Source organism: Crocodylus porosus, unplaced genomic scaffold (assembly GCF_001723895.1).
Source record: "Crocodylus porosus isolate Cpor-Errol unplaced genomic scaffold, CroPor_comp1, whole genome shotgun sequence".
Taxonomy (NCBI): Eukaryota; Metazoa; Chordata; order Crocodylia; family Crocodylidae; genus Crocodylus; species Crocodylus porosus.
In genome coordinates, this window is record NW_017728910.1 from 24,430,989 (window position 1) to 24,443,837 (window position 12,849).

Below are 12,849 nucleotides of genomic sequence, written 5' to 3' on the forward strand. Positions count from 1 at the left end.
TGGGGGGACGTGGGCACGCTAGAAGGGAGGAACAGGCTACAATCGGACCTAGACAGGTTACAGGGATGAGAACGATGGGTTTCAACACCGACAAGTGCAAGGTGCTGCACCCAGGGAGGAAGAGCCAGCACCATACCGACAGGCTGGAGAACTCCCTTCTCGTCAGCGCAGAGGCAGAAAAGGATCTTGGAGTCATCTTGATGCCAAGATGAACATGGGCCGGCAGTGTGGGGATGCAGTCAGGAAGGCCAACTGCACCTTGTCCTGCATCCACAGATGCATCTCAAGCAGTTCCAAAGAGGTGATCCTCACCCTCTATGCGACACTGGTCAGGCTGCGGCTGGAGTACTGCGTCCAGTTCTGGGCACCGCACTTCAGGAGGGATGGGGACAACATGGAGAGGGTCCAGAGGAGTCCACTCGCACGGTCAGGGGGCAGCAGGGCAGGCCCTACGCGGAGAGGCTACGGAACCTGAACCTGTTCAGCCTTCACAAGAGAAGGCTGACAGGGGATCTAGTGGCCTGTTACAAACTAGTCGGAGGACCAGCAGGCACTGGGGGAATTCCTGTTCCCCCGAGCACTACCAGGAGTGACCAGGAATAGCGGTCACAAGCTGGCAGAGGGTACATTCAGGCTAGACATCAGGAGGTGTTACTTCACTGTCAGGTTGGCTAGGATCTGGAACCAACTTCCAAGAGAAGTGGTGCTGGCTCCTACCCTGGGGGTCTTTAAAAGGAGGCTAGACGTACACCTTGCTGGGGTTATTTGACACCAGTACTCTTTCCTGCCATGGCAGGGGGATCAGACTTGATGATCTGCTCAGGTCCCTTCCAACCCTACTAACTATGAGACTGCAAAAGATAAGTGCAAAGTGCTGCACCTAGGAAGAAGGAATTACCAACACACTTCCAGGCTGGGGGACGACCTTCTCAGCAGCACAGCAGCGGAAAGGGATCTTCGAGTCATTGCTGACACCAAGATGAACATGAGTTGTCAATGCGACAAACTGATCAGTAAAGCTAACTGCACTCTTTCCTGCATTAGCAGATGCATGATGAACAGGTCCAGGGAGGTGATACTTCCCCTCTATGTGGCACTGGTCAAGCCACAGTTGGAGTACTGCGTCCAGTTCTGGGCGCCGCACTTCAAGAGGGATGTGGACAACCTCGAGAGGGTTCAGAGGAGGGCCACTTCTACAGTTAGGGGCCTGCACGTTAAGTCCTATGAGGAGAGATTGAGGGACCTAGACCTTTTCAGCCTCCACAAGAGAAGGCTGGGAGGTGATCTTGTGTCCACCTGCAAATTCATCAAGGGAGGACAGCATGGAATAGGAGACGCTCTGCTTACCAAGGTACCCCTCGAGTAACTGGGAAAAACAGCCACAAACAGACAGAGAGCAGATTTAGATTAGACATCAGAAAGAACTTCTTTACTGTAAGGGTTGCCGGAATCTGGAACGGGCTCCAAGGGAGGTGGTGCTCTCCCCTACCCTGGGGGTCTTTAAGAGGAGGCTAGACATGCACTTAGCTGCAGTCATCTGGCCCCAGTGCCCTTTCCGGTCCAGGGCAGGGGTCAGACTCAATCTACTGAGCTCCCTTGCAACCCAAACTTCTATGAATCTATGAAATTCTCACAAGAAAACTACTCTTTCTCCAATATTAGTTCCAATCCTCAAAGAGAATTTACAAAACACCTTTCATAGACAAGCCTACAAACTTCACTTCATTAACCTACTACAAAAAATCACGGGCTAAATATAGACATTGGACTCATGGCACATTATAAACCTTTCTAACATCTGATAACCCAGGTAACCTCTCTACTATTTATCAGCTGTATCTTAGCCCCAGGTCTACATTCCCCTTCCTGTTTCTCACCCACTGACTGCCTCAATTTGCATTCTCACTGACTGGCAATTTCACATATGGGCCTCTAGCTTCTATCTTATTCCATCCAGGAAGAGTACAGAACTGCAGATTTCCTCAGCCTGAAGAAGGGTACTTGTACACAAAAACTTGCAAAGAAGAATTTTTCCAACTATTTCAGTTGGAATAATAAAAGATATTGGATTTACCCAAAGAACCTTGTCTTGTTAAAAGTGATGCTCATGATGATAAATGTGCCAACAATTGACAGATTTCCCACCAAATGAATGAAGGAGCAAGGTCCCCGTAACAAATACATATGCTGACACAAATCAACGAGTTACTTGTGTTTCAAACTCAAACAAACCAGCATTTGTTAGACACAACCAAATGAAGCGGACAGGAGTGGTTTTCTAGATACGGGTGTTTACTAACAGGGAAGTGTCAATTTCTACAGTTTTGGTGGGAGTGGTCCCTTTGGAAACTCAATCACCTCCTCCACAGTACAGCATTAACTCACAGGATTCCTGCCTCTGAGCAAAGCTTAATGCGGCCTAGAGAACCATTTTGCAAGCCTGAGGCAAGTACTGCTTGGCGCATCTTGGGACTTGAACTGTGGCCCTTTACAAAACGCTATACTGTGCTGTTATTCCAAGCCGACTCTTATTTTCTTCACCAAAGAAAACCTCTGTAGACAAGAAGCATTAACACCACCACAAAGGCTTTCAGTGGATAAATTAACTTAAACTAATTTAAACAAAAGCACCACCTCATTAGAGATTCGCCGTTGTTCAATATATGCCATGAATTGTGAGCTGAGGCTGGCTGACTCCATGCACTTGGGTTGCCTCACCTCTTCCTCCTCCTCTTCAGTGGCACAGCTATCAATATAGTCGATCTGATCCAGATCATGTTCCACTTGACACACATACACAAAGGAAACATCCATAATTAGATAAGCAGCAGGAGTAAAAAAGAAAAACCAACATAGGAGCAAATCTCAGGAACTGAAGTCTGACAACTTTTCTTCTTTTTGGGAAAATCCACATGGACATTTTGTGCTTTCTACCTGGTTTGCTAATATCTGGTAAATGGCAGATTTTGAAACAATCTTTTAACAGTTGATTAAAAAAAATGGAATGAGAAAAAAACTATACAGCAGGCAGGTAACAATTTTAAAGCTCTGACCGTATAGAATTTCCCAACTGTTAGAAAAACATTTGCACCTTGACCAAGTATTAACAACAGTAAAAATGTGTGGTTTTACGAGCAAGCAAGTACCATCAATTTGCACCAAACTATACATAAACCAGTAAAACATACTGATGGATTATTTTAGTTTCCATTTAGACAGATAGTCTTTCATGACCTTTGCTTGCTTCAGCAAGGTTTAGTAATTCCTTCTTCAAACATTATAATGATGGAACTATTATAGTGATAGTCCAAAGCAGTGTTGGACTAGAATTCATGAGGCCCCTTTCCAGCCCTCCTTTCCTATGATCCTACTAGCATAAACCTAGACAGACTCTGACCAGAATAAAAACGTAAGAGAATAATAGTGTGACCCAGCTAGCTGTGTATGACTGCTCTAAGCCTGGAAAGTATGCGATTATGCCAGTCAAACCCAAAGAGTGCAAAAGTTTTACTTAAAAAAGAGGAAGGAAGCAAAAATTAGGGAACCACTGAAATGAGATGGGGGTGTGAAGGGCATGGCACAGTTCTGTTCTCACTGATTTCCCTTTTCAGCAACTCCCAGAGGCCAGGATGCTATCTGGGACATTTCCTTATGCACTACTGCTTCTGTAAGGTTCTGAAAAGAGGGGTTTTAGTGTCAAGACAGCAAACAAGGATCCTGGTGAAGAACACCGAGCTGCTAGACAAGACATCCAGAGTGCTGTGAGGACTCTCTAACACCAACTCCCCAAGGCCTAATGTACTGTTCTCCATCATCCCTTACCAGATAGCTCACGGTAACACAGATGAAGATATGACACAGGCAGAGGACTATAAATGGGGGAGGATGCAGGCATTTTGAAAGGGTTGCCCTACCAAAATTGCTTCAGTCTGTCTCCCTGCCCTTAGCTCTCCTTAGCTTGACTAGAACAGCTCTCTCTCACCCTTGTTGCCCTGCATCACTCCAGCCATTCAAAGCACCTTTCCAGAGCCTTCCTTCCTCGTGGAATCTTGACTTTTTCCAGATCTCAGTTGAAAACCTCTCTCTCGGCCACGTAACTTAAACGACTTGCAATGGCACCATATAATTCCTTTCATAAACTTATCCTGCTCCACGCTACTAGTCAGGACTTTGAAATGTCATTTGTATGAAAAGCCCTAGAACAAATTGAAGTTGCTATCATAGGTGGGGCTGGCAGCACAATGTGTTATTAAGGTTGTACAACTCTACCCTTCTTACAGCTTTGCCAAGATGTAACTGTTTTGGCTGTGTTTTTGTTTTATCATCATCTTTTATTTCAGCAAAAAATGGATTAGTCTTTTCTAAGAATGAGACTAAGGAAAAATATAAACGTGGCTGAGACGAGGCAACTGGAAGAAAGAGCTGAGGGAGAAGAGGGAAGACTGGGATCAGAGGCTGCTGAGGGGGAAGACAGGAAACTAAGAGTTGAGGTAGAAAGGCAGACTGGCTGGGGTAGGAGACTGGGGCCATGGATGGTGGAAAAGAGCTCAGGGAGACTGGGACCCTCTGGACAAAAAGACTGAGAAGGAATGGGATAGGAAGGAAGGTGGTGGGGAGGGGAGGTAGATCTGGGGGGGGGCCAGGGTGCCAAGAGTGGAAGAGGAGCACATGCAGGCAGGGTGGATCGATTTAAAATCGAGGTGATTTAAATCACTGAGAAAACTCGGATTTAAATCAAGTTTTCCACTGATACTTCTTCACGTATTTCTTAAACAATGGCGCAAATCTGATAACTAGAACATGTTAAATTTACAAGTCAATACAGCATTTTACAACATCTGCCCTTAAACTTTTTTTTTTAATTTTCAAATTTTACTAACCCTAACAGACAAGTCATCACAACACTAAACGTACGTGGTCCTTAAAACTTCTACAACTAGATCTCATCCTCCCCATTCCTACTGTCATTTTTATTCATAGCCTGAAACACAAATAAAAGGTTTCCTGCTTTTTCAACTACCAGTTGATTTCTTAGCTTTGAGTGAATAATCATCTCAAACGACACCAAACCATGTTTGATTGGTAGGTAACTTAATGTCTTTAAGTGTGACAGAGCCATTAACTCATTTTTATGAGATTGTAAGTGTAGGTTTAGCATGCTTGTGATGAGATTTAATTGTAACTGTTATTTTTTAAATGAGAGAAATTTAGTATTTTATTGCTGACTTAAAAAAATCTCATTTAAATTTAAAAAAATTGATTTAAATAAAAAAATCCATTCAAAAAATCATTGATTTTTATCTACCCTGCATTTAGGGAAGCTGGCAGACTGTGAGGCAAGGGAATGTAGATGGGGATCAGCACAGGCTACAATGGAGGAGACTGATCAATCAACTAAGAAAGGGATGGTAACAGGAATTAGCATGTAGCAGGCCAGTCAGCTGGTACTAGGATGAAAGTCCTCATGAGCAGATGGGAACTAGGACAAGAAACTAGCGGGCAGGAAAAAGAAAAGACTGTGAGGCTGGAGGGAATAGGATGATAGGGATCACACTGCAGGGGAAGGACAAAAGTCTACGCTTGCTAAAACAACCTGTTCACAGCCTGGGATTCCTGAATCTCAGCACCCCTCTGCTTTTAGTAAAATAGTGAATCCTTTGGTAAACGGTCTCAGTGCCCTCAAGTATTGGTGCATGTAGAGGATGACACTCTCCCATGCTATCCATGAAATCCTTTTGCTCAAGTGGCAGAGATGTATGCAGTAAATGTTCCCATCCTGCTGATGGCCTCACGGCTGCCTCCAGACAAGTGTGGCTGTGCAGTATGTGGCATTGCAAACACATCTGTGGCACCACATACCGCACATTCAACTGTTCTCCACGCTGCAAGGGAGCAGTGCAGGGGGGTTTTTGACTCAGGGATCAAAAAAAAAAAAAAAGTGCAAACAAAGTGGAGTAGCACACATGGGGGCAGCATGCGCTGCTCAAAACTGGAGCCTGGCTGGCTGGAGCCATGCTCCAGCTGCCGGCAAGACTCTGCACGGCAGGATCACCACTGCTGCAGCCCCAGGATGCCCTAGCCTCCCCTATCCCACCCGGGGTAACCAGCCACATGCCAGAGCATGCATGGCACAGGCATTCCCCGGGGACACCTAGCGGTGGCACAAGGTGTCCCACTGCTAATTCTCCCGGGGGGAACCAAATGTCCACGTTTGTGTGGATGCAGCCTATGAGTGCCAATATTTTGTAGGTTACAATAGCAGGTAATCACATGATTGAAGACAAGTTTCATACAGCCTTATGTAAAAAAGAGGCTGGAGTAAAGCCGTCTAAGATGTGTTTAAGTCTGGTAATTGTCACGATCTTAAAAGCATGCTTTGAATGCAGCTTTTTAGCGTAACGATAAATTTATAACTGAGTCTTCCATCACCTTTTCCTCCAAAGAGCCTACTGTTTTGGGCAGATAAATATGCACTTTGGAGCTTCAGCATGTATCAGATGTTTACCTCCACCATTAGTTACAATAGCACTCCCTCGGTTCTCCTGGTATTGACTTTCTCTCCGCAGTCGCTGCTCTTTAGTGATCTCTGCCACTCGCAGAGGGAGGTCTGAGAACTCATCTGTAGGCTTTACAAAACAAAGTGACAGTCAAGAAACAGCCTCTCTCACTGTGAGCACAAACGTTCGGTTATCTTTACTCTTCCCTGGGCTTCTCATTCTGACCTTCCCGCTGGGCACTGGTCTCACAAAGACGAATTCCCAGGGATGTCTCACTAAAATGTGCTGCTCTGATATTGAGGGCCATGAACAGCCTGTCCAAAACTTTAATTTACTTTTCCTTCAAAACTGCATGGATAGACAACATGCACCCGAGGTGGGGGTGTTCAAGATCCTTGAATGCCACCAGTCTGGGGTCAAGGACATGCATGGAGCCCAGGGCTCCCATGAATACGCCAGGCCTGACCTGCTGCCTTTCCCCAAAAGGGCAGAGGAGCTGTCTCCTGAGAGCAAGAGAAAGCCTCCTCCTTCCTGCTGCTCTTAAACAGCAGAGATTCACTTCTGCCCTTTCAAAAAGCTACATGTAAACTGGGAAACTGAAAGTCATTGCACTGAAAACCTTCGTTAATTTTAAACTCTGCTTACTTGATTTTGTTTAATGAACCAGAAGCTGCACAAATTATGACGATACAAAAACTAGCATGACGTTTCATAATTCTCCTAGTGGCTAGCATTAATTCATGTCTATCATGTCCGGTATCCTTCTCTCATATTGCATACTAATTCATGTCTATCATGTCCTGTATCCTTCTCTCATATTGCATATTTTTAAAAGATGTCTCAATAAAAAATATTAATAAGGAAATGACACTTTAGAGTTGCACTAATGTTAGTGAGTCCCCTCACATATTCAGACTTCCACATTATGTCTCTTTTCTACACAGTATTGCCCCAAGAAGAAGAAAACTACACTTACTTCATTCCCTGACCATCTTTTGTCTCCGCTGTCCACGCTATTGAAGCCAGAATCTAGTGCTCCATAAGGACGACCCGAGTACAGCTCCTCATGACTGTCAAGCAGATCATTTGTATTACTGGCATGACAAATATGACGGAAAAATTGTTGTTTGTTAAAGAGCTAAAAGCCTGAATTAGCTACTCAGCTGAAGTGAATGGTAACCACTAGCTCAGCATATTACAAGTCGTCATATTGTATTTGCTATGCATAATATATTCTAAGAGGATATAATCTTCCAAATACAAACATTACCATCTGTTAGCCTACTGTCTGACCCAATGCATCTGTCCCGGTCTTGAAAGAGCTGATCTGACAGTATGAATTTAGCCTTGCCATAAACCATCCAAAACACAATCCTGACAAAGGTGATTCCTTTGCAAACTGGCCTATTAATATCTTTCCTTCAGCAAGTCTATTTGTTTTGTGAGAGAGACTTGGGTGTTTTAGCTCAATGACTCTTCTGCTCTCCTTCAAGTAATCCACTTTTTCATAAGTAATCTCACAAGCACATATGCATGCCTATTCTACAGACACATAATTGCATGACAGTGCATCTCTTGGAAGAAGCATGACAATATATAATGCACATGCATTATACATCTCTTTTCTGTACCATGCATTAATCATCTAAATGGCTCCATATATAGATGCTAAACATGCATTTTAAATAATACATCACTGCTTGAGTGATATACAGTACACATTTAGTCTTCACCCATTAAGTTGACTTTGTCAACAGCATGTCTAAAAGACAAATGTGCTATTACATATGTGCTACACAGGGTTAAAAATATAATGCATATTATACGGAGCTATATGGGACTCTTCCTGCTCTAAGCAGGCACAGAGGCTACACAATTCAGCAGTGTGGACCATCACAGATGTCAAGTCTGGCAACTGCTGCAGACTGCCACAGTGACAACACAACAATGGGACTTGTCTGATCCACTGGAGATGCCATGTCACAATGGATCAACTGTCCTGCTGGCACCCAGCGCCCTGGGGGAGAATCCCAATAAATAGCAATTCTGCATAATACACAAGGAAGAGCTTCAGGAAGCCGAAGGCTCCACCCAAGCACAGCTAATTGCAGGTCATTCTCTCCCTGCTATCTCTCTCAAGTTGTCACTCTCCTTAAACTTCCCCCTTATCCAGGAAATACTTAGTTTAAAATGTCTGTCATTAGCATTATTTATGAAACACCCCCAAGTGTGCAGGGTGCTTCACAGAAATAAGTGACAGGCAACTTGTCCTGTGCAATTTGCAGTTCTAGACAGACATGACATAGTGACAGCGAAGGAAAGCAGCCAAGTGCAACAGCTTGACATTTATTCTTGTCCAGACCCAGAGCTGGGCCTGCAAAAGGACCCAATGTAGGTAGCCCCTTGAGCCTGCTCCAAACTTCGTTTGAGACAGTGAGGCTCCATGAGTGCAGACCTATACGCTGAGCAAAAAGATATGGGTTATGGACCTGCAGCAGAAATATGGAAAAAAATACTTCCCCTTCTTTTGGGTAAAAAGGGAAGCAGAACAAATCATGAATATGCTCAAGGTAATTTTAAAAATCTTGCTTTTTCATAGGTATTCATCTGTGTCAGAAATTTCTTTTTACAGAAACAGCAAAAAATGTCTATAGCAGCCCGGTGACTACCAGCTACTCAGCTTGTTGTACCCCTTGGAACAAAAGGACAACCTAAAAAAGTATAATACAGATAAAGGTAATACTGTATTCCAGGTAAGGAATAGAAAAAAAACGATTCAGACAGCAAAAGAAATTGTCTACAGAGTGACTATATTTAAGATAAGGGTTCACAGTAAGGAAATACTGGATTAATAACATGGTGTTTAGAGGCTGTAAAGGGAGAAAGAACCAAAGAAGCTGGTTTCCATGGCGTCTGTCTCTATAATTCCATTTTAATTGCAACAGAATCTAGAGAAGCAGGTTTTCACTTAAATAATTAATTAAAACTGAAGTGCCCAAGTAACTCTTCATCTCAGTTTCAATCCAACAAGACTACTATTGCTCGATTTCTATCCCACTCAGTTAAAACGTGAGAAACATTTCATCTGTCACAAAGAACTATTTTCCCAACTATTTAGTTGATCTAATACAAGACATCACATTTACCCAAAGAACCTTGTCACTTAGCACTGAATCTCTCTGACAACTAACAAATTCAAAATCACAGTTCCTTTCTACCTCAAACCATACTTTCCATTTCCAGGATTCAGAGTCATCTGAAAACAAGGGTTACTGACTGCCAGACAACAGCTTTTATGAAATCAGCTGAGAGTACAGAGATTATTCCTTACTGACCAACTGGTGACAAACAAGGATTAAGTACTTGGCTCTTCCGCAGAGCATTTCTGGGGGGTTACAGAACACCTGGGGTGCTACATGCAGGGCATAAAGCTAAAGGCAGAGGAGCTATCTGAGAATGGCAATAACAACTCTAAAATCCACTGCCTAAAAAGGCTTTTGGCACTGAACTGGAATATATCCATAAAAATCACTTATTCACTTACAGCCAGAGCTCCAAAGCCACATCATGATACATGCACATATTTCTATTTTGAGACTACGGTTACCAGAGCTTTTCCAAACTTAGTTAGTCCAAAGATTCCTACTGATCCATGTGCCAGTACTTAAGACGTTTAATACTTCTGCTCCAGACCTAGCCTCCCTACCTTAATGTCAAAGCTAATGCTAAGCTCCCAGAGCCCACTGCTGTTCTGTTTTCCATTCAGTCATGCTCTTGAGCACTCCAAATTGCAGCCTTGCCACTGAGACACTGGTTTGGAGACTACTGCAGGATAAATTTTGGAAAACATTATCAGAGTCTGCAGACACTGTTAAGGTCAAGGTTTTATTCTGGTAAACTGAAACAGTCATCATCTGAAATGACAAGGAACTGGCTTAGTTTTATTAGAAATATTTATATGTTTAAAAAGTGTTCTGTAATCAGGAAGTACAATGATACAATGCTGACTGTGTTGTGGTACAACTTGCATGCTACAACTCTGTCCGCTTCATCAGAGAAGTTTGTATACAAGTAAGAAAGCACTAAAAACCTTAGTTTTGAAACCAGCTTTGCAGCAAGACAGACTTTACTCCTTAAGTTTAATTCCATGCTTTCTCAACCTCACTAGGGGGACCAGATAAACTCTTGGCAGCAGATAAAGATCAGATGCAACAACCTCTGTCAACAACCTTTGGTAACTCAGGTCAGAAGACTCTGCTGACTTGCCCGTGGATGCTAACTGGAGTATGTACACTACCCTGTTTTTGAATCATTCTGTTCATCTCCAGAATTCTAGATTTTGATTGGGGCAAAAGGTCATCTTTTTCACATGCACTTGCTCAACATGCACATGAAACCACTCGGGGAATAACTGAAGCTGGTTGGTACATGACAATGAGCAGGTGAACAAGCAGAGTCCTCTCCCCCTCTTTTTTAGGCGGTTCAGCGACATTTTTTAGACTGTGTCCCTGGTGCTAGAACTTTTCAGATGCTCAATAGGGATGGGTGTGTAGTGAAATGCCAGCCAGCTGAAGCTCATTCCACACATGATGGAAAGGAAATTCACAGCAAACTCCAAAAGAATCTCCATCCTTGGAGGTTTTTAAGACCCAGCTAGACAAAGCCTTGGCTAGGATAATATAGCTGGGAACAGTCCTGCTTTGTGTAGGAAGCTGGACTAGATTGGGGTGGGCAATTATTTGGGACTACAGGCCACGTAGGCAGTTCTGAGAAACTGTTGCAGGCCAATCAGCACACCCCTTCCTCCCCATAGCAGCCTGAGCCCACGCCACTGCCCCAGCATCCAGCAGCAGCTGAGCGCCTGGGCCCAGAGCCCACCCTGCATCTGCTGTGGACTCGCCCTGGCCGAAGCAGACCAGCTCTGGACCAGCTGGGACCCACACGCACAGACCCGAACCTGGCCTGCTTGCTCCGCACCATCCCATCCATGCTGAGCAGTGGCAGCAGTGGTGGCGGTTGGGCAGAAGGTGCTGCTGAGCGCTGGGGAAAAGCAGCTGCCTCCCCCTCACTGCTGCTGGGTCCTTCTTGCTGCAGTCGCCCAGACCCCACACCCAGGCTGCCCTGCAGCTCTTCTCTGCTGCCACCGCTGCCGGCTCCAGGCTGCACAGAGGGGCAGAGTGGCAGGGCAGATGAGCCACAAGGCAGCCTGGGTACGGGCTCTGGGAAGCTCCAACAAGGGCACACCAGCTGTGAGGACAGGGCGGCCACTTCGCCCATGCCCAGCAGTGGCACTGCTCATTGTGGGCAGATGGTCCAGAGAAGGCATGCAGTGGGCCGGGGTAAAGGCTGTATGCACGGGTCCCTCTGGGTCCAGAGTGGGCAAAGGATGGGGCCAGACCAGCGCTCTGCATGTAGATCCCTGCCAGTATTACAGGGCTGGGGCCAGTGCTGTTGGCAGCTGGAAGGAGCCGCTGCCACCTGGGCTGCCTAGAAATGCAGTCCAGCCACAGAGCCACCCCAGCCCCACTGCGCGCTTGCAGTGTGATGCACCATGGGCCAGATGGCACCTGGGCCAGGCGGGACCAGGGGACCTGCTACAGGCTTGATCCAGCCTGTGGGCCGTATATTACCAACCGCCGGGACTAGATGGTCTCTTGAGGTCCCTTCCAACCCAATTTTCTATGAAGCATCTTGAATGAGTTTTGCCAACCCTTTTATATTGGTATTGCGAGTACTGGTAATATCAGTGAATTATTTTCAGCATATGAAATGAAAACCTTAACAGTTCTACTTTGGAGATTTAACTATAGTGGAGAACCACAAAATAAAGTCAGTCAGCCTATGGTCCAGTGGTTGATTTTATGCTTTTCAAAAGAAATGACAACACATTATGTTGGAGATCAATAGCTTTAGATATGGTTCACTGGACTTGGCAATTTATGTCACTGAAAAAGCATGACCTAGTTTCTTTAGGCTTTCTGAGTAAAGCAGCTTTCTAAATCCCTGCCTCAGTTCCATTTCTGTACTATGTTCCTTATTACAGCAAAGGTCAAAGACAATATCACGCAGCTTAGCTAGCAGGGAGCCTCGATACTTTAAAAATCAAACTGCATCCCAGTTGTGGTCTCACCAGCCCCACATACAGGCTAGTAACATATACCTTGATTTATCTGCCATGACTTTATTATTGCTTTTACTCAAACTCCAAGATGAACATGGGCCAGCAGCATGGGGAGGCAGTTAGGAAGGCCAACCGCATCTTGTCGTGCATCCACAGGTGCATCTCGAGCAGGTCCAAAGAGGTGATCCTCCCCCTCTATGCGGCACTGGTCAGGCCGCAGTTGGAGTGCTG

At 44.9% G+C, this 12,849-nt stretch overlaps 1 protein-coding gene across 1 annotated transcript in view; it reads right to left on the bottom strand.

Annotated features, from left to right (window-relative positions):
* LRCH3 (leucine rich repeats and calponin homology domain containing 3) overlaps positions 1-12,849 on the bottom strand; it is a 60,042-nt gene that overhangs the window by 32,757 nt on the left and 14,436 nt on the right. The window contains exons 7-9 of the mRNA XM_019532535.1: positions 7,474-7,567; positions 6,506-6,626; positions 2,635-2,783 (exon numbers count right to left, since the gene is read on the bottom strand). Of these exons, the coding sequence (XP_019388080.1) occupies positions 2,635-2,783; positions 6,506-6,626; positions 7,474-7,567 (364 nt within the window). The remainder of the gene's footprint in view (positions 1-2,634; positions 2,784-6,505; positions 6,627-7,473; positions 7,568-12,849) is intronic.